Here is a 21,794-nt window from a genome sequence, read left to right on the forward strand (position 1 = left end):
TCCCCAGTAGGGAGTGATTGAGGGGCAACCCCACATTGATGTTTCTCTCTTTCTCTTTTTCCTTCCTGTCTCCTCTCTCTAAAAATAAATAAATGAAATCTTAAAAAAAAAAAAGAATTACAGGGATTGAGTTTTGTTTTTTCTTTGGTTTTAAACTTTCATGATAAAACTTAGTGTTCTACTTATTGGAAAGAATGAAACTCAGACTGTCAGTTTAATTTAAACTTCAGCTATAAATTATTGTTGATGTTTATGAGATAGTGCATTTTGTTGAGCATATAATTTTGACAGTAAAAGTTCAGCTGTATCAACTCAGCTCATTCAAGAATGAGACCATAAAATGAATTTTTGTAGCTTAATTCTGTACTTAAAGTGTTTTCCATGATTAAAGTAATTCTATACTTAAATTTGATGCTGAAGTAAATATTGATAAATATTTTATCAATGAAAAATTTGTCAGTATTAAGTGAATATTGATAAATCTCACATGCTTACATAGCATGTTAGTGAGAATTGTATAAAGTTGCAGAACTATGTTTATTTCACTCAAAAGAAATGATTTTTATTTATTATTGCATCAGAAATGCAACATTGTAGGAAACATAATTATCTCCCCTCTCGTTACTATTTTACTTTTTAAAATTGTTAACACTATTAGGTATCTTATATTTCCATAGGTTCAGCTTTGTATTTTTCATAGGATAAATTCACCATCAATTTGGTGAACTTCTTGCTTTATAATTTAATTTTTATTAAGCTGAATAGGAAAACCAATTGCTTCACTTATTGTGCTTTGAAATAATTATTAGTATTATATCCTTATTTGTGATTCTCCACTCTGCAACACTCTTCATTTCAGGAGAAATAATTATTATTTCAGGAGAAATAAATAATTGATAAGGAACGTTTAGTTTAACCAAAGTTAATGATCCTTTTATGCTTAAACTTGTACATGAAAGAAAACTAGATAAGGGGCTTTAAAAATTGTTATTAAAGAAGTTTTTGTATTCATTCTTACATTTAAATTGTATTTTGAGAGTTGTGGAAAATCAAGTTGCTTTAAATCACTTACTCTGTCATCACATGAGGCTTTTGCATGACTGAAATACCTGTAATTACTATGTCATTTTTGTCATAGTTGACTTAAAGGTATAACTATAATAACCATCAACTAAATTCCTGCTGAGCAGCTGTGTAAGGCCAGTTAACAGTGGGGGTGGCCCAGCACAGACTGTGAGAGTTAAGCTTAAGTTATGGTATTGAGGCTTTATGGTGGGCATTTTTGAAATACTTAAAATATTCAATCCAGTGGTTGGATTTTTGTTTTATCTCATGTGTCTTTAAATGCTTAATGAAAGAATGAAGAAAAATGCCATTTTAATGTCAACAACTGAAGTTCTTAGACACAAATATGGGAATAAAATCCAGAGTGTACTAAAAAAAATCAAATATGCTCTGTATGTCACTATTTAGGTGACTATAGTAAGTAGGAAGATAAATGTATATATATAAAGTTGTATGTATATATAACTCGGGATATATATATATATCCTCAGTCTAAATTTTTTATCTTTTTAAATGTTTTTAAAATATCATTTATGCCTGTAACTTTTTTCCAAATGAAAAATGTTTCTTATCATACAATAATAATACATATTCACAATAAAGGGGTAAGGGTCCATTTTTTAGAAGTTACATACAAATGAATTGAAGCAGTGAATTTTATTTATAGTTTGTAAAACCCTACTATTAACTTCACTGTAATAAAGGAAGAGTCACCAGATTGACAATCCAACCCAATGCAACAAGGCTCTGTAACTACAATATACCCTTAAAGCTGCCAGGGACTTTCTTCTCACTCATCTGGTCCAGCCTCCTTATTCTAGAAATCTGACATCTGAGACCAGTTAAAAGACTTGTCTAAGACTCCCCTGATTGATGGGGGAGCTGAATCTAGAACTGAAAATTCACCCATACTTTTTGTATACTAGTAAGTTTATCTGGAGTGTTTAGGCAGTTTGTATGAAAGCTGATTGAGGTAACGGTTTAGTCGAGAATAACTTAGTTGTAAGTAACTTAGTGGTATGTAAATAAGTAAATAAATAGTTGGGTTTTGATCATGGAATTTCTAGGGTGTTTTCGTCATCCTTTTTGAGGACTTTTTTGGTTGATTTTTCTATATTTTACTTTTTTTTAAGATTTTATTTATTTATTTTTAGAGGGGGAAGGGGAGAGAGAGAGAGAGAGAGAGAGAGAGAGAGAGAGAGAAACATCAATGTGTGGTTGCTGGGGGTCATGGCCTGCAACCCAGGCATGTACCCTGACTGGTAATCGAACCTGTGACACTTTGATTCTCAGCCCGCACTCAATCCACTGAGCTACGCCAGCCAGGGCTTTATATTTTACTTTTTGACTTACAACTTTATTTTTTAGCCAACTATTTATAAATAACTGGAAATTACCAGGATAATTCAGAAACAACCTAAATGTCCAGCAGTCAGACTTTGATTATCTATCACAGCAATTATAATACTTTATTAACCTGGTATTGTAGCAGTTTTATTTTAAAAATTAAGTATATGTGATATTTTATTTTGCAAATTCTAATTACCTGGTCACAATTTGGTACCACTTACATAAACTATATGTGCTGTTTTAGAACCCAACCTAATTTCTCTTGAGTAGTGAGAGGCAGCCTTTGTGCCTGGATGAAGGAAACCAGCAGGGAAACGCAGTAACATGTTTTGACCCATTAAATACTGACATGAATGTAATATCTCAGGTACATTATAATCAGAGTTTGTGATCCTTAGTGAGCACTTTAAGCATTTAAATGTCTTTTAGAACTTTTTAAAGAATCATTTTGAATGTGGTTTTAATTTTTCTAAAATTTTTAGTTATTTGATTTATGCTTTTTATGAATAATAAAACTTTAAAAGGAATTTGTATCTTTACATTTTTGTTTTATACTAAACCTTTTGTACCTTTGCTTCTACAATTGAAGTAATGATATAGTGGTTGGAACTTGTTACTAATGCAAGCTCGACAGTTCATTTATCATTAAGCAAAGAACTTAATTTCTTGATTTATCATTGTTTTCCTCTGTGTTTAAATTGCTGTCTTTGTATATGAATTGCTTAGACTCAGGGAAATACTTTAATATTCTGGTATCAAAGGTGTTAGTACAATATCTTAGATATAGAGAATAATCTGTCTTACTCTATATTCTTGAATAAAAGAGTGTGCTTTATAATACCATATTCCTGTCTCCAAAAACTTGTATCTTCCAGGTGATTTGTTTAAGCTGACACAAGAGTAGTTGATGAAAAATGGACAATCTTTATGCCATTTGTGTGCTGTGGCCTTTGGCCAAGAGCAGTTAAATCCTGGCTTTCTGTATAATAATGAATAAAAGTAAAGGTCAAAATCCAGAATAAACTACTGTAAATCTTTCTATTGTTGTTATTGTAAGAAAATTGGAGTGTATAGGATTAACACATTTGAGAAATGCCATTCTGGTAATATTTTGTTGTTTGTAGCATTTATGTATAATCATCTGTGAGCACTGCAAACTTTTAGAAGACGGAAAACCAAAAAGCAGCAAGTGGACAAAATACCTGTATAGAGAACTTCTCTTTACCGCTAGTTCTCCAGTGTTGAGTTCATAGGTAGTCAGTGATACCTTGAACCTTAAAATGCCAAGACACCACAGCTGAGACCCTACAGCTTTATTTTTAAGTGAAAATTTTGACAGAGTTATGGAAGTCTTTCTAAAGGTTGCAGATCATTGTGTTTTAAAATATTTTACTGCAGTTATACAGGATTTTAGAATCTCTGCTTACTTTCCTAGTGATTCTTTCTTTCTTTCTTTCTTTCTCTCTTTCTCTCTTTCTCTCTTTCTTTCTCTCTTTCTCTCTTTCTTTCATTCATTTGAATTACCAAGCTACTTTTAATGCTTTGGTGTGAGCCCCACAGTAATAAAAATCCCTGGAAAGGGGTAACTTCCTTACCCCCACCTGTGGCGCAGGGGGAGAGAGGCTCCCCTAGGGGAAGGAAGCACAGAAGGGGCCCGCTGCAGCCTCAGGGCAACGGGAACGCTATCGGTGCTGGGACCCCTGAGCACCACAGCAGGAAACGAGAGCACGGTGGCACTGGCTCCAGGCACACGGGCGAAGGGCCACAAGCTTGGGCATGAAGCCACAAAGCTACGTGGGTTCCTCATCTTTCTCGTTTGCCTTTTTCCACTTCTGCGGTGTGATCTCCAAGTCCTCTGCTTGTGGGTGGCTGCAGAAAGCCCGTCATCCTGGCGCTTTGCCTTAACCGAGTTGCTCTGCTCTTTCCTATTCTTCCAGCCGGCCAGCTCTCACTGGTTCCCGAGGGGTGTGGCAAGGGCAGCGGCCCCAGCGGCCACCGTTGTGTCTCCTCCTTGTGACTTTGAAATTAAAATGTAATCTATAAAGCACTTAGTAGAAGAGAAATATTATTCTAGGTGCTTCACTTACATTAACTGATTTAATGCTCATAGAAATCCTGTGATGTAGATTCTGGGTACATGAAATTGAGGGCCAGAGTCATTAATTGAAAGTCCATGCCATTGATAAGTGGAGGAACCAGGCTTTGGAAACAGGCAGCTGGCCCTGGTGGTGGTGCTCTTTCCTACCTACTGTATTACATTTCTTCAACATTTGTTAGTATCATCTCAGAAAGAACTTGTCTGTTTTGAAGTCTTTGTGTGTGTGTGTGTGGGGGGGGGGGATTAATAATTAAGAATATCTTAAATGCTTTTAAAAGTATAATTGAAATTGTGACCTAATTTTTTTCTGAGCACTTGGAACTGGCTACATTTGTAAGTATTAACATTTGGGATTCCCCTGTGTATTCTCCATGATTTCCCTCATTGACTCGGGTTTCCTTCTGTGTTTGAAGATTTGGTACTTTGAGGGTTTCCGTGCTGATTGAGAACATTGCTTTAGAAGTACTGTTAACTTGAATGTTCCAAAACAAAGGTGAACTATGGTAGAACAGGCATTTGGAAATTAGCACTCACTTTGCTCAGTCACTCATGATGTCTCTTTTTCACAAAAATACATTGTAGACACATGATTTGATTTAGTGTTTGGTTTGCTGCAGTTGCAATGCCCTGTACTATCCAGTGGAGGGCAGCTACTTACTGATTTTTAAAAAAAATTAGGTTGAATTACATTGTCACTACTTTGTGTTTACCAAAATTTGGTTCTAGTATAAATCACAACATTTGATGTACAAGCAGCCATAGTTTTCGGTCCTGTTATCATCGTAAACAGTTTTTTGAATATTAAAAACTTATTTTACTTTGTAATAATTTCTGCCCCCTTATAAGCAGGAAAATGAACTTTTGATTTTAGTTTTAATTTCCCCAGTCCAATTTTTTTCAATTCCATTTTTTCCCCTTTTTAGAATCAGACTCCAAAGGGATTAGAGAGTATCATTATCTTTCTTCTCTTTGAATCATCTGCATGTAAGTCCATGTGACTGCATAGTTCTTTGAAGGTTTTTAAGTAAAAAAATAGTGTTTTTGGTATGTATCTTTATTGACAAGTGGATTAAAGGAAGGTCAGATTTGGAGCTCATCAGTTTGGTTCTCTTTTCTATACAGAATGAATCTGTTAAACTTGAGGAATGCAGTATGCTCTTCTAGTTTTCTGCATTGAAATAATGTTTAAATTACATCTACTATGTGGTTCAGAGAAAGGAATTTTGAGGGGTTCATTAACTAATTTCAAAGATATCACTGAAAGAATTTTTGTGAATAAAGCCAGTCTGCGTAAAACTATAGGTAATATTAACAAAGGAGATACGGATAGTAACTTGGAAAGGGGGCATTCTATGGGAGTTACCTCAAAGGAATTTTCTAGTAAGGGGAATAAGATAATATCTTCGAAGGTGCTGTTGAACACACACACAAAGTTAGTGTCGTGTTAAAAAACAAGATGAGCATCAGTGGAGATGCTGAGACTAGAGACCATCCTTCCGCCGGGTGGCAGTGGTCTGGTGGGGCCAGAGACGCGGTTACCTGAGATGGCCCGCTCACCTTCTTTCTGCCGTCCCCACTCACAGATTTCCAGGCCCCTCTCTTTTGTCCTCAACTCTCTGTTCGGTTTCTTTGGTTGTTATGGTTGTATCCATAGTCATTTACTTCCTCATTAAAACAATTTTTTTATTGTGGTTTAATATCCATAACATAAAATTTGCCACCTGGGCCATGTTTAAGTACATATATAGTTCAGCGGCGTTAGGTGTGTTCACAGTGCTGTGCTGCCGTCACCACCCTCCGTCTCCAGCACCCTTCCACCTTCTTCAGCTGAAACTCAGCACCCATTAAAGACTGACCCCCAACTCCTTTCTTCCCCTTGCCCACGGCAACCACCATTCTACTTTATGTCTCTGTGAATTTCACTGCTCTAGGTACTTTATATAAGGGAACAGTACAATATTTGCCTTTTTTGACGGACTTCCTTCGCTTAGCATTATCTCTTCAAGGTTCATCCACAAGGTAGCCTGTGTCAGAGGGCTGAATAGGATCCCATTGTGGGCATGCACCGCACTTTGCTTACCCATTCATCCGTCGTTGGTTTCTTGGGTTGCTGCCACTGCTTGACTCGTGTGAGTAATGCTGCTGTGAACGTGGGTGTACCGCTGTCTGTTTGAGCCTCTGCTTTTAATTCTTTTGAATTGATACACAAAAGTGGAATTGCTGGATAATGTGGTAATTGTTTGAGGAACCACCATACTATTTTCTACAGTAGCTATATTCATTTTATACTCCCCTCAGCGAGGCACAAGGGTTCTGATTTCTCCACATCCTTACCAGCACCTGTTATTTTCTCTCCTTTTCCCTCTCCCTTCCCCTGTTTGTTTTTTAATGATGGCCACCCTGGTGGGTGTTCATTGGTGGGTGGTTGGTGTCCGTTAATGGGTGGGGATTGTTGGTTCATTCTGGTTTTGATTTAAAATTTCCCTAATGATTAATGACATTGAGAAGCTTTACATGTGCTTACTGGTCATTTGTATATCTTCTTTGGAGAAATTCAGTTGTTCACTTTTGTGCAGTTAGAAAATACCATGTCTGCTAATGGTTTTGCATTTTTAACTACAGGCTAAACTGGTAGAAGAGGAAGGTGTACTTTCGGAAAGTGGTGTCATGGTAGCACTGGGGGTACTTCTTGAGTGTATATTGACTTCCCACTTTATATTTAGTAAGACGGATCTCTCCAAAGTTAGAAAGGAAATCACCCATTTCTGACATTCTCCTTTTTCATGTGCTCCATATCACATTCCGAATGCCTGCTATAAAGATTCATAAAAGCTCTTGGAAGGAGAGATGAGATGCCTAGCTAAGAAGAACATAAAATGGAAGGGGAAAGCAAACCAGTTAACAGCATTCTAAACAGTTTATGTCTGTTATCTATTAAAACTATTAATTCTCACACTGAGCTTTTTTTATCACTTTCGTAACCATTTATTTCATGGGTTTGAAAATGAAATGTAGTATAAAGGTTAATTAATGCTGACATAACTGGTTGATTTAAGGATATGTCTGAGATAATGCTGGAAAGATTAGTTTGAGGTTACTTTGTAGAGTCTTCATTTCCAAACGTTGTGTTAGGCATTGGGACAACCGTTGAAAGTTCTTGAGGGGCGGACTGTACACCACATTCCCTCTCTGTGTTTTAGATAGGTTTATATGACTGTAGCATGCTGGAGAAAGTAGGTGGTAAGGATTGGCAGTGAACTGGTTAGTTACTCATTTTACTACAACTAATTCTCATCACAGGTCACATTTATAAGTATTTGTTTTTTTAAATATCCTTAATGAATAACATGCCTATTATACTTTCAGGTGCAATCACTGAGTTTTTTTCAGGTTGCGCTGAAATCTGTAAACAACTAAAATATCTGCTGTGAAAATTAATCTGAAATGAATATTAATAACTATGGAGAGCTTGAGTCAGTTTGTGTCTTAGTATGAGATAGTGAGTATGGTATGTATGGAAAAGGGAAAACACATGCTTCAGACGGACACTTGCAAATATACTGCTCATTCTGAATATATCTGAGCTAGAACAAACATATATATATAGAGAGAGAGAGAGAGAGCATGTATAAACACTGTCCTTAAGTTTGAAGCATAATCCAAAACATTTCCTAAAATATTAATGCTGATACTTGGGTAGGGAAGGCTTAGCTATTCATGAGAAAATGCAATGTTTATTTTTATTTTTGAAAAGCAAACTTTCCTTTCACTTTCTAGGGAATACCTCCGTTAGTTGTGGGAGCAGCACAGGCCTGCCGCGTTGCATTCACATTACTGACTCTGCATGGGAGGTTCCCAGGCTGCTTGACTGGCAGGAGCAGGAGCTCTCACTTCAGTAGTTTACAATTCCTGGCTATTCTAGGATAGTTTGCACTTCACCAAGCCTCAGACAGGTCAGGACATTCGGTAGGAGAAGGTTGAAAGACAAAAGCAGCAGGCCTTGGGTTCTCAGCCTTTAAAAAAAAAAAAGAAACAGAGAATTAGATTTTAATTTGGTGGTCTGAGTTTTTAGTAATGTGCCTGTATTACGTGTAGAGAGTATTCATCAGCCAAGAAGAGTTTTAAAATGTCAAAACTGGGAAAAGCTACTCTAAACCATGGCTTGGTTCCTGTTGATTTTAAAAGCGCCAAAGAGCCTCTTCCACACCAAACTGTGATGAAGATATTTAGCATTAGCATCATTGCCCAAGGCCTCCCCTTTTGTCGAAGACGGGTAAGTCTTACACATTTGAAAAAAGGAATATATTTATTTAAATGAAGTACTTTTGCCTCCTTTAGTAAAGAAATGCTTTAGTTTTCAATTGATTTTTATAACTAAAACTCTCAGTGCATTATGAAGCCAGCAAAAAACTTACATAAGTGGTAGTTTTAATAATGTAAGAGCTTTGAGGGCAAGGTTATCCAGTCCACCTTTTTCCTCTCTCTCTCTCTCTCTCTCTCTCTCTCATTTATTCTGTAAGATATTGGAGTCCTTATTTTAAATTGGTAAATATAAAAAGTATGTTTTGAAATATGTTGCCAAATACTGAAATCCAAAATTTATAGTTTTTATTTTGTGGGGAAAGCATAAAGCTGGTGGTGTTCTCCTCATACATGGGAATTACAGCAGTTAGCGCTTATAAAGAGCACTTCAAGTTCCCTACGTTTATCTGTACTTTAGGCTGTATTATTTTTAAGTTGCTATTTCTTAAACTCAGATTTAACCTAAGAGAGACGTTACTGTTTGCTGTCATGTAAAATAAAAATAACATGCCATTGTGTGGCGGCTACGGTAGCAGTTTATATATAGACAGCCCTGAACTACCAAACGTCTTGTAGAACTCGTGCTGACATGCAGGCAAGTTACGGGCTGCTGGACGTTTTCCAGCGTGACATTGTCCCCTCTCTCCCACCAGGTTTTGACCCTGTTCCTATCAGCAGTTTTGTTGTTTTTTCTGACTTACTTGGTTATTGCCATTTTGAATTACTAACTAGAGTGATATATTTTTATATCTAAAATATGTTTTATGATTCTGAACACATTAAACAACAACAAAAAAACCCTGTCTGAGATTGAATGAGTGTTGGCATACATCAGTGCTTTTAGTGTTTCAGTACTGCTTCTTACCTTTTTTGTAATTAAAGGGGAAACATTCTATTAAACAAGTAAATTAACTTACAAAACACTTGAAAAATAGTTTTTCTCCTTAGTAAGGAGAATCCCCTATTTCCCAAGACTTGCGTTCCCTTTCAAAATGTTCCCTACAAAACATTCCCAACAAAATGTTTTTTGTTGTCTTCACTCCCTTCGAGTAGTTTCCACTTCTCCAGATAAGTAGGAGCCATGTTGAAAAGTAGTATTTCAAGTGACGTTTAAATGAAATACAGTTTAAACATTGAAAATGGAATACAAATATCTCCATCACTCTCATACCTTCTTCTCTACTATGTTTTTAGAAAGTGTTTCATTTATTTTATCTTTTACTTCATAGCTTTTGTAACTTCTGAATGAGGTCACTGCTCTGATTTAAGCATTTACACAGAGGCCTACAATAGCGTTAAAGTCGTTAATAAATTAACTTACTCTTTTAATACTTATGTAAAAGAAAATACCAATACAAGTAAAATTTTTAACTGAGGAAACTAAGTGTGGGTGTTTTAAATTAAAGGGTTAAGATGTTACCAATCAAGATATTTTGTTCTAAAAATTAATAGTGAACTTCAGAGCTTTCCCTGAGGGGTTCCTAGGGTCACTACTCAGTTTGATTTTTCTAGGTTACTGTGTTATGTGAAATTATAGCCCTGGAGTTGTAATAATAGAAGGGGACCAGATTTGAAAAACTAAGTACATACTAGAATTTTTTTTCAGGAAATGGTTAAAAAAACAAAATTAACACGTTCAGTTTGAAACTACCTGCCTGCCAATAACTCACTATTGCATAACTCATTGACTCCGACTACTAGAAATACTAGAGGGATGGCGTAATGAAATCCTCTCTCTCCTTTTTGCAACTGGCTTATTGAGGTGGCTTTAAATTGATTCACATGTTCTTTGTCATTTAATTTGCTAACTTTCCCTTCGTAAAGTTAATGATAAGCATTTTTAAAATGTGTTTTTCTTTAACAGAGACTTTAAAGAGACTTTTGGTGTGATATGTGATAAATCAAATTTTGTGTCTGGCATCCAGTTTATCCTTTACATCAGATAAACCTTCTTTCAAGCTAGGTTGTCCTGGACAAAGCAGATAGACTCCTGTGTTTTGTCAGCCATTGTTTTTTTTTCCACGTCGTGAGCTAATGGGAAGTACGGTGACCTCTTGTAAGACTGTGTGCAGTCTTGACCTAATAAATTTGAAAAACATGATATTGTCCCTTTATCGTAGATGTTTATCCTCTTAAAATGTTTGCATGATGAAAAACTTTGAAAAACCTTTCAAGTAGCTGTTACAACTACAACTTCAATTTATATCTTGAGTGTTTTCAGGAAATTTATTAACATCATTACTAAGTATATTAGTACTGGTGGCCTAACTTATTATTGTTTGAATTATTCTAGTTTCTCATCAGAGATACTTTGTACTCAATACTAACAATAGTAAAGAAATAGTGATCTAGCTATTAATCAGCTACTTAAAATCAAAATGTTTTTAGTATTAAGATCCTCATAGTTTATTTATAGTTGCTTAGATAGTCTTGATTATAAGTATCACCTAGAATACTTGTTAAAAACACAAAATTGAAGGTTTCCTCTTTTGGATGGCCTTATATGAGAAATCGGGCTTAAAGCTTAGGGATTGATCTATTTTTTAGAAGTCATATAGTTAAAGCCTTAGTGTCAGAAAAACGTGAGGGTACTAGTTGAGTGCATAACTTCTTATTCAAAAAAGAACTGATTGTCCTTTGAGGAAGAGAAATTTTACAGGAAAAACGTATTTAATCTGTAAAATCTGTGGAAAATTACTTTTTTTGAAATTTGAATGCCTAATTATGGTAATAACAATATTTCTTAAATCCTAAGATACATTATTTTTCTGTATTTTGAACATATATAAATAAGGGTACAGCTTGATGAGATTTCAGAGCTTGTCTGGCAGCAATGTTTTCCTTTGAAGTGATAAGGGAAATAATGCTGCTGTCTTACAATTAAAAATAGTATGTTGAAAAAATGCACTTCAGTGCTCAAATCTCATTTCTTAACTCGTTTTTGCTCAGACTTTTAAGCATTTAAAATATTCTTGTTCTATCATTGTTCAGTATTACTATTGGCGGTAGAAGTTTTTAAGTGACATGCGGTTGTGGGTCTGTATAGGACCTGTAAAGATCCCTGGTGACTCTGCTGGTTTGCAGACAAGCACTGATTTTAGAGTGTTTGCCCTGCGCGTTCTTAGGTTTGAACTGCGCACTGGCCGTGTGTCACGTAAGCATCGGCAGCACTGCTGACTGAGGAAATGGGGAGCAGCTGCTTGTGGAGTGGCAGGGAGGTGAGGTGGGGACATTGTGTGACCAAGACTTGTTCACCTGAAACCCAAGAGCTCAGACAATAATGAAGCATGTGACTGGGATTTCTGATAGTTGGAAATAGTTTTGTAGTGATTTGTATTACACGTGAAGCCCTATTAAAATTAAATACTGTATTTAAAATAATTTCCCTTTAAAGTGAAAATAGGAGTAAAATATTTGTGGTGTTTGAGAAAATGTTAAATTCACTCCTGTGTATTGTTATCATTGGGGATTGACATAACTCCGGAGTCCACAAACTTTCCCTGCAAGTTTGCAGAGGACCATTAAGTATGTGAGGCTTTACGTGCCTCACAGTCACTGTTAGAACTGCTACTCAGCTCTGCCACTGTACCGTGCAAGCAGCTGCAGACAGTCCTTAAACAGTGTGTGAATGCACACGACTGTTTCAATAAAACTTTATTTATAGAACAGTGAGATACAGGATTTTACAATTACAATAATGCTACAGCAAATCTTCCTGTGCATACATCTCTTTGCTTATATGTAAGTTTCAGCTTATGGTAAATTTTTAGAATGGGATTGTTAGTGCCTTAAGCCTTTTGTTTTCTTTAAAACCCTCATCTTCCTTTCTTAATCTTTTGTAGTTAAGTAGAGAGAAATCTGTGTGTGTCTTATCACTAGGATTTTAATATACTGCTTATTATTTCCCTTCTTAATGTGTAGTATTAGTATAGTAATGCTATTAATAATTGCTGTCACTTTAAAAGAACCTACTATGTATCCTACTACCCACTGTCCCAGCTATTTTGTGTATTTAAACTCAATCCTTAAGTGATTTATATGTTTGTTAAGTAGTGTAAGTTGGGTAATATCTTTCTTCAGTAGACTGGAAGACTGAGGTTCACACACGTGAACTCCTCAGTTTTCTTGGTAAATAGTAAAGCTGGTATTTAACCCCAGGATTCTCTAAGGCTGCAGGTAGCAGGCATTCTCTTTCTGCTATATTTTGTGACCTTTATACATTTTTTTCTTGTAACCATAACACTTTTTAACTACTATTATGTTACTACTTGGGAGGAGAGTAAGCCTGTAGCCACTGTGGACATTGTTTCTGTGAGAAAATACATTCAAAGATTCAAACAGTTGCCCTACAAATAACTTTCAATGGCATCGTCCATTATAAATGTAGGATTTTTTGGTGTAACCTCTTTTAAGATATTTCACTTTAAAGTTACTCCACTGTTTATGCAATAATTACAGTAATAAAAACTGGAAATATTAAACAGTATGCATATTTGTTGTCTTTGTGTAAGCTGAGGAATGATACCCATTAAAGCAAAAAAAAAAAAAAAGATTCATGACACTTGTTCAAACAGTGAGATAGACTTTATTTGGGGGACTTGATGAGAGGTACAGAGATTACTACCAGGACTTTTTTTTTTTTAAGATTTTATTTATTTTTAGAAAGAGGGGGAGGGAGGGAGAAAGAGGGAGAGAAACATCAATGTGTGGTTGCCTCTCACATGCCCCCTCCTGAGGACCTGGCCTGTAACCCAGGCATGTGCCCTCACTGGGAATCAAACCTGCGACCCTTTGTTTCGCAGGCCAGCATTCAGTCCACTGAGCCACACCAGCCAGGGCTACTACAGGGAGTTTTGATGGTAGGGGAGAGAGATTGGGCTCAACTCCAAATACAACAAAGAAAAGTGAAAATTTATAGCCAAGGAACATGGTGAGAGTTAGTCGATAGAAAATTACTAACAGGAAACATTAGAAAAAGGAGGGGATTCTGGCTGAATCAGCTTAACCATAAGTGGTCAGACGTCACCTGGGAGATGGTGGAGGATGAGGAACCCAACCCATTGGAGCGTGATGGTATCGAGTTTGGGGGATTTCTGTTTAGACTGACTTAGTAGGATTCTCGCTAAAATTGGCACCTGAGAACAGTGCTCAAGGACAGGGCCTAGTTGAAAAAGAAATCGGAGAAGCCTGACTAGAGTTTGGTCAGGGGAAGAGTCTTTTTCATACTTCAGTGTCTGCACTTGGCAGGCAGCAGCTGAGAACAGGGTGTCTGACAGATTGACCATTAACCACACCGTGAGGTATCATTCTCGACGGTATTCTTGACGGTTTGCCCAACCGATACTTTCGACAATGGTGAGAAAGCGTGAAAACAGTATTACACCTCTTTTAGCTTGGTACTCCTTTGGGTTCAGGTTTTTTTCTTCATTGTTTTCTTAGTGATGGCAACCTGTATTCAAAATTTTAATCTCATTCATGCATAATCTAATGTTTTTTTGTATGTATAATCTTCAGTTAGTTCAAGCTATGTGTCACTGGACTCTGTTACACTCCTTCCATAGACAGTTGGTGAGTCCATTAGTAACATTTCAGCAGAGGTCTGCCAGTGTTATCACACACTCATATTGCTTTTGTTTCAGAAAACAACATCTCGATGTATTCTGTAATAAAACTTCTATTTGTATGAAAATTTTGTGTGTAGCCCAAAGTAGGTGATCATAAACTCTGCTGATAAAGCAAATTTGTGAGTCATTACCCTTCTGAACTTAATAGCATCCCAATTCCTTAATTTCTCTGAGTTGAATGATGATATAGGGAATTTTTATTTTCTTCCAATAATTAATATCTTTTATTTCTCTTGATAAAAAGACATGTTGAATATGTAAAATTTAGAAAAATATTTTTTTATAATTTTCTAAATTATCAGCAGTTTCACTGCTCAGAAATAACCACAATAACCATTTTAGGTAAATAATTTCTTTAAACAAAATGGGTACTTTAATCCATTTTTAATATACTCCTGGTGGTTTCCTGTGGCTTCAGTCACTCAAACTGTATAATCTGCCAAGTGAACGTACCGTAATTTTCCTGTTTGTTGATTTGGATAGTTCAAAGCTTTGAACTTTTTTATATATAAATCTTGAACATTTCTATACACCGATTTCTGCAAGTAGAGTTATGAACTTTTTGATTCTTGCTAAATACTGCTAAATTGTTTTCCAGAAAGGTCATACCAATTAAAAACCAGCACAAGGGACTTCTAATGTTGCTTAAAGAGAAAGAAATCATATTTGAAGCCAGTTTATCCCTACCATGGAAAAGTTTTACAGATTCTACTTGGTTGATAATTTATCATTGTATTTCCATGTTTATTATTCTAGGTTTTCTATCAGGAATTTGTTTTTTTCATTTTAAAAGAAAATAATGATACACGCTTATACTTAAAGCTTCATGAGGAAAATAGGTAAATAGATCAAGAGATTATTTATTGCTCATGGTGATTTTATTTCTTATTCTTTCTAGAAAATAATATTTGTCAGACTGTCACCTATATTATTTTCAAGCTGAATTTTCTTCTACTCTTCCCATAGTTTTAAGACTGTCATCTTTGTTTTTATCTAAACAGATGATCCACGCGTATCGTTTCCTGATTTATCATGGATTTAACACATTATTTTTACTACAGGTTTTATGATTGTATTAACTTTCATTTGTCACCTTAGTTTATACCTTTTACATCTTTGGATTTTAGTGTGATATTTCTACAGTACAAATGACAGCCTTTCCCAAAGTATATTGCTATTAATAATCTCTACTACAAGAGTACTCATGCTAGCAAGAGCAGCTGCCAGAAATACTTGCCTGTTCCTTATAGCGCTGCTACTTAGTCCTACATTTCTGACATAGCTTTGCCAGCTCTGCCTTTAGCCCCAATCCAGGTTTGCCTTTTTTTTTTTTTTTTTAATTCTAGTCCAGCCACCATTAATTGTTATTTAAAGTAGCTGTAGTGAGTCTGCTTTCCTAAAATGTCTTGATACCTGAAAGACATTTCGAGAAACTCAACATCCGTTTCATGGAACTCACTGCCAAGTGGAAACAATAGATGGATATTTTTTTTGTGTACAGAAATATGAAACCTCTAAAAAGCCAGCATTGTGCTCACCTTCCTCATCCCAGTCTATTCGGTATCCACCAGTTTGTGCCTGTGTCTCTGCAGACGCTCTCCATGACTTCACAGCCTAGCTTAGCTCCCCGCTGGGACCTCCCCCGGCACTGATTGCGTCCACCATTGTCGTCACCCACTAGTGGAGCATACTGTCATTTCTGCATTGTGGTTGGCCCTAAGGCATATATGTACCGCCCAGTGGTGTTAAGTGATAGCCTTATCTATAGTTACCTTGTCTTGGTTAAGCTGTAAACTCAGAGAGTTTAGTATCTTTTTATGTTCCCAGTGATATGAAGGAAAAATGAGTATAAATATTTGTATGACCAATTCGTTGACGTATGTGTTAAACTTGGAAAATTCTTTCAGGAGTTTTTGGTACTGTAAAACTATGGTATGTTTTTGTTCACTAAGTGTTTTTAAATGACTCTGCAGCTGTGATTTTGAATATTTCATTTTCTAAATTTAACTAGACTCAGATACAGTTTGACATTTAATTTTAAAAGTAATTACTACTTACCAATTTTGAAAATGAAGGAGAAACAAACATAGGATGTAGGCATTAGATGGTACTTTTGAGCATCTACAGCAGCTACAAAATGTCAAAAAATGCTGAAAAAAGAATTATTATAATGTTTTGGTGAGTAGGAAGAACAGGGTAGTGGCATGAGCAAGCCTGGATACAAATTTCAGTGGGGTACCAGGTTTTTTTCCTGTATTGAATTTATGGGTGACACTGGTTAACAAAATTACACGGGTCTCAGGTGCACAGTTCCACAGCACATCATCTGTGCCCTGTATTGTATGTATGTTCACCACCCCAATGTAAATCTCCACCCATCACCCTTTATAGGGGGATCTGTGGGTTACCAGATTTTTTTTTAAATGTGACTTCCTATAGTCCATGAAAAGCTGGGGGAAAATTGGCATTTTCAGATCATCCAGTATCCTTTATTGCCATTACGTATTTTATCAGTAAAGACGTCAATTAGTTATAGCAGACCATTCTGTTTGGGATACTATCAGTTCTTAAATGTTTCATGCCTCATGTATAAACACGAATAAACAGAATATAAATTGTAAGTTTCTTACAGTCTTAATTCTCTGCACTGTGCATAAAGAAATCCCTTCTGTGGATATGCAAAAATGAAAAAAAAACCAACCCAATCCTTTAAGCATCTTAAAGTTCAGTGGTAAGGCCATAAACAGACCCTTATAGTACAGAGGGATAATTGCTTAAATGGGCCCATGCACAAAGGACCGGTGGGAGCATGAGCCGGTCCCCCAGGTCTCAGTGCAGGTGGCTCAGGAAAGGCTTCACAGCAGCTTTGAGTTAAGACATGAAGGATGTTTGCTAAACAGGTGATCAGAGAAATGATGGACAGAAGGAACTTGGGCTCATATCTTGTTTTTTCACATTAATTATACTGCTGCAAATTATTCACTTACGTCTTGACATGCACTTTATTAAAATCAGCCCCCAAATACGTATTGAACAAACACTTAGAACAGAGTTGGGAACTTTTCTAGAACCTGTGAATATAACTGCAAGCTTGGATTCTGATTTAGGGAGACAGAAAAGTAACTGTTAATGGCAGTGTTCTGTTGATGATAGAAGAGGGTAATAGCATAGGCTAACGTGGGGTTCGGGGAGACACTGTTCTCAGTACTTTGTGTATGGGCTCATTTAATCCTTAAAACAACCTATGTGACAGATGAGGAATATGAGGCATAGGAAGGTCAGATAGGTTGCCCAGCACTAGTAAGTGATGGAGCTGAGATTCTAAGTCGGGCGTCTGGCTCCAGCATCACGGACACTGCTGCCGACCTGGGTCAGCATTTGCTGAGGGCGCAGATCCTGAGATTCCGAGTGTTTTAAGGGTTAACCTTTGCCATGGAACCCTGTGCTTTTAAATATCTCATTTTCACTTTGTTCTCACAATTTATGATGGCTTCAATACCTAATTACTGAGAGCATAGCTTTCTAGTTGTTTTTGCCATCAGATAATGATGAGGTTGTGCCTCAGTTGTCAGATATGAATGCAAAACAAATTACAACATGATTTGTAACTCTACAAATGCATCATAGACGTGACTGCCGTAAATTGTTATCCCTTCTGCTGATAGATAGCAGTCTGTACAAATAGTTCAGTAACTTCACATCCCAGGGCAAGGCGATATAAATTTGTAGGCTATATTTTACAGAAACTGACTTAATAAGACTTGTAGTAAGGGAGACAGGAAAATATGTTAAAAAGAAACATAGTATGAAGCTTTGGCAAGGTAAACAAGTACGAAATAATAAACTCAGTTGCTTGTCTGCACACCAGAAATTCAACAAGTCCTGAAAACTAAAAAAAAACTTTTTTGAGTTAGCCAAACCTGACCCTAACTAACACAAGATAGTCACTTTTATTATTTACCTGAATATTCATGTATTTTGCTGTAAAAATATTAATGTGTAATGTCCTAGGAATGTTCTAAAACATACTCTATATGCTCTATATTGCTCTTATAAATTCCAAAAAGTTCTGAAGTCAGAAACAGCATTCTCTAAAGTTGTGGAAGTAACTCCACAGACCTTTGGGTTTTATAGCTGTCACCCCCATTACAAATGGAATACATTCTGAAGTATCAAAGGAATCTAAGCCTTATCTTTTGTCTCCGAGAACATGCATATTTGAATGCTTTAAAACATACATTATATAAATGAATACTAAATTTAATCAACCCAGTTATAGGCAGCTCTGTGTAGTATTGCATAATGGTAGAGTTCAGAGCTTACATGGTTTTTTTTTTTTTTTCAGTAATCAACTACAACGCATGCTAGCATAGTTACATTTAAAATGAGGGATGAGAACCCTGACCACATTTTTACTTCTTCCAGTATTTTCATGGAAAATTAACACCACTAAATTAATTTTAATTCTGCTAATATACATATTAGGCACACTCTCATAGTATGTGTTGCTAGTGTAACAAAGATGAGTAAAGCAGAGACCAGATTGATCATTCATTCACTCAACAAATAAGTATTTGCTAATTCCAGGCACAAGTCTAGGCACTTGAGTTGCATTAGGGAACAAAGCAGGGAAAAAAAAAATCGTTTTATGGTCTGCTCCAGTATAGTGTGTCGCCAGACTCCTTGATCCAGTTATCCACTTGTCACCTCTGTCAACTGATGACAATTCACGTTTCAGTTTCTCCATGCGTATGAGTGTATACCCACATACATATGCATGCACACACAGACACACTCTTTCGCTGACCTGATGGGATTATGTTGGTATGAAATATATTATGAAATGTACTCTCCTGGCTTTCAAATACTCTTAGGTAATGTCTAGGACAAAATATCATTTTGAGGCTCTGAAAGATACAAATACTATTTTATTCCATTTTTCATATTCTTGCAAGGACACTTCAACCTTTAATATCCTATCAGGCTCACATTGTGATTTCGTTCCGGATTGCGTCTGGGTCAGAAATGGAGTTTTTGGCCCTGCCCCGAACTTGTGGGAGGTTGTGTAAGTTACTGTGTGTCTCACATATCAACAAGCTGAATAACGAAATGTGTAATTTATGGTAGATGTAAATAATGGTAGATTTAATTTAAGATTTTTAATGTGTAAATTTTACTGTAGCAGTAATAGCAGTGGGACTATCATTTGTGGCAAAGCTAGTGACGTTCTAAATGTTAGAAGTTACAATTCAGTTATTTCCTTTTACAAGTACCTATTGATGCAGCACATATCTTTCTTTGCATATATAGTGTTTTATTCCAAAAATGTGAAAAGTAAAATAATTTAAAATTTTTTAAAAAGTAAATGTACCCTGGCTGGTGTGGCTCAGTGGACTGAGTGCCAGCTGCAAACCAAAAAGTCACTGGTTCGATTCCCAGTCAGAGCACATGCCTGGATTGTAGGCCAGGTCCCCAAATGGGGATGTGCGAGAGGCAACCAGTCAATGTATCTTTTGCACATTGATGTTTCTCTCCTTCTCTTTTTCCCTCCCTTTCCCTCTCTCTAAAATAAATAAATAGAATCTTTAAAACAATGAAAAGTAAATGTGATATTAGTCTAGCAAACATTTCTCTTGTGATTTTCATAGTGTCAATATATATACGTGTTTGTATGTATGTATTTTAAAACTTTATTGACATTTATTTTTGTCAATGTACAGGGGAAATAATCAGTAGTATTTCTCAAACATTAATACATTAATATTAACCCAAAAAGCACATGGGTAGTTTATGGTTATTTTATGTTATCTTCATGTAATGATGAGGAAATTGTTTTAAGAGGCAAAATATATGATAATGTTGGATGAAATTCTCTTACTTATTCTCTTGTTAGTACTGAAAATGAAAATTGAAACCTGTGGGTTATTCCTATATTTAAATATATTTTTATATATGGGTGATTTCTTATAGTTCACTTGGGAACAGTTTAAGCTTACACAGCTTTTAAATAATCCACAGATATCTCTGCATTATCTCTTTAGATTTTAAAATATCATTGTTACTACGAGTTTGAACATGTAGGGGCAGTATTGTACTGTTTTTGTAAATCTCATCTGAATATTTTGGGTTTTTTTTTTTAATCCGTGTTGTTAAAAGTTTGCTCTTCTGAAAAAATACAAACTGTATGTCTTTTTAAAGGATAATTGGCACTGTTTCATGAAGTTGAAACTATTCTTTCATTCTCTTATACATATTGTATAAGAGGTTGTTATATTATGGAAGCTGTGGCCGTGACACATATTTGAAGTCAAAGAATATGTTAGACTAATTAACAGGAAAAATGCATTTTTATGTTTACACAGTAAAAATGAGGATGTTAGGTTTGTGGAAATACGCAAAATACTGAAGTCAGTGCAATTTTTTCTTACTCGTTCTGTACCAGCCTTTCAAAATGAATGTTTAATTATGAGAATTAAAAAAAAATAAAGTCTTCGTTTCTCAAACTGACAAGTGAACAAAACTTAGGTTACTAAACAATCTAATTTTAAGATTCTTCAGTAAATATTTTTTCTACATCAAAACAATTAGGGGTATTGCAACATTTAGAGTAGATTTTTTTCACTTAAAGTGGTTTGCACTGGAAACAAAACAACTGAGGAGTGTGTCTCCATCTATTCCCTCCGTCTGTTCTGCAACTCCTGTGAGTCCCGAATGGCTTTAGGCGTTTGGAGCGTAACAGTGAAGAAACGGACCCAAACCCTAGCCCTCCTGGAGTTTGTAAGAGCATAAGTGATAGAGACGGTTAGACCTGGGGTTGAGTTTTAGTTCCACCGCTTGTTTAGCTTCAGCTGTAAGATGGAGATACTAGTATCCACTTCATAGGATTGTTGCAAGGGTAAAATGAAATAACCTATAGGAAGTGTGGTTGTATAATAAGAAATTAATAACTTATGAAGTCCACATAGGACTTTTTAGATTTGCTGGTAGAAATTATAATGAATTCTTCTGATATATTGGTAGTTATTTTTTTACTTATGATTAACATTTTTAATATTTTTCATTTTTACTTTCTTCAAATTTTGAAAAAATGTACACCATCAGATTTGAATAGCCATGTTTCTTAAACTGTTTCCAGAGTGACTGTTAATCTCTAAATGGAAAGATACTGATACTGCATATAAAAAATGGATACGCTTTTGTTCTACTTTATGCGGAACGTTATGTAGATTCAGTCGTTGTGACGAACATGTAGTAAACATTCACCCCATTACGTCTTCCTCAGTGAAGAGGGTGACATGCGCCATCTTGGTGTTTTGTTTGGAGTTTCTCAGAGGTTCAGCATAAATGTGTTGCCT

At 35.8% G+C, this 21,794-nt stretch overlaps 1 protein-coding gene across 9 annotated transcripts in view; it reads left to right on the forward strand.

Annotated features, from left to right (window-relative positions):
- FBXW7 (F-box and WD repeat domain containing 7) overlaps positions 1-21,794 on the forward strand; it is a 167,864-nt gene that overhangs the window by 100,887 nt on the left and 45,183 nt on the right. The window contains exon 1 of one of the 9 annotated variants that reach the window (XM_045830822.1): positions 8,464-8,786. The exons of the other annotated variants lie outside the window; for them this stretch is intronic. Coding sequence (XP_045686778.1) covers positions 8,640-8,786 — 147 coding nt within the window. The 5' untranslated portion in view covers positions 8,464-8,639. Of the gene's footprint in view, positions 1-8,463; positions 8,787-21,794 lie in introns of those variants that run through there. 9 annotated transcript variants of the gene reach the window in all.

This window comes from Phyllostomus hastatus, unplaced genomic scaffold (assembly GCF_019186645.2).
Source record: "Phyllostomus hastatus isolate PE091 unplaced genomic scaffold, TTU_PhHast_1.1 phas_contig_159, whole genome shotgun sequence".
NCBI lineage: Eukaryota > Metazoa > Chordata > Mammalia > Chiroptera > Phyllostomidae > Phyllostomus > Phyllostomus hastatus.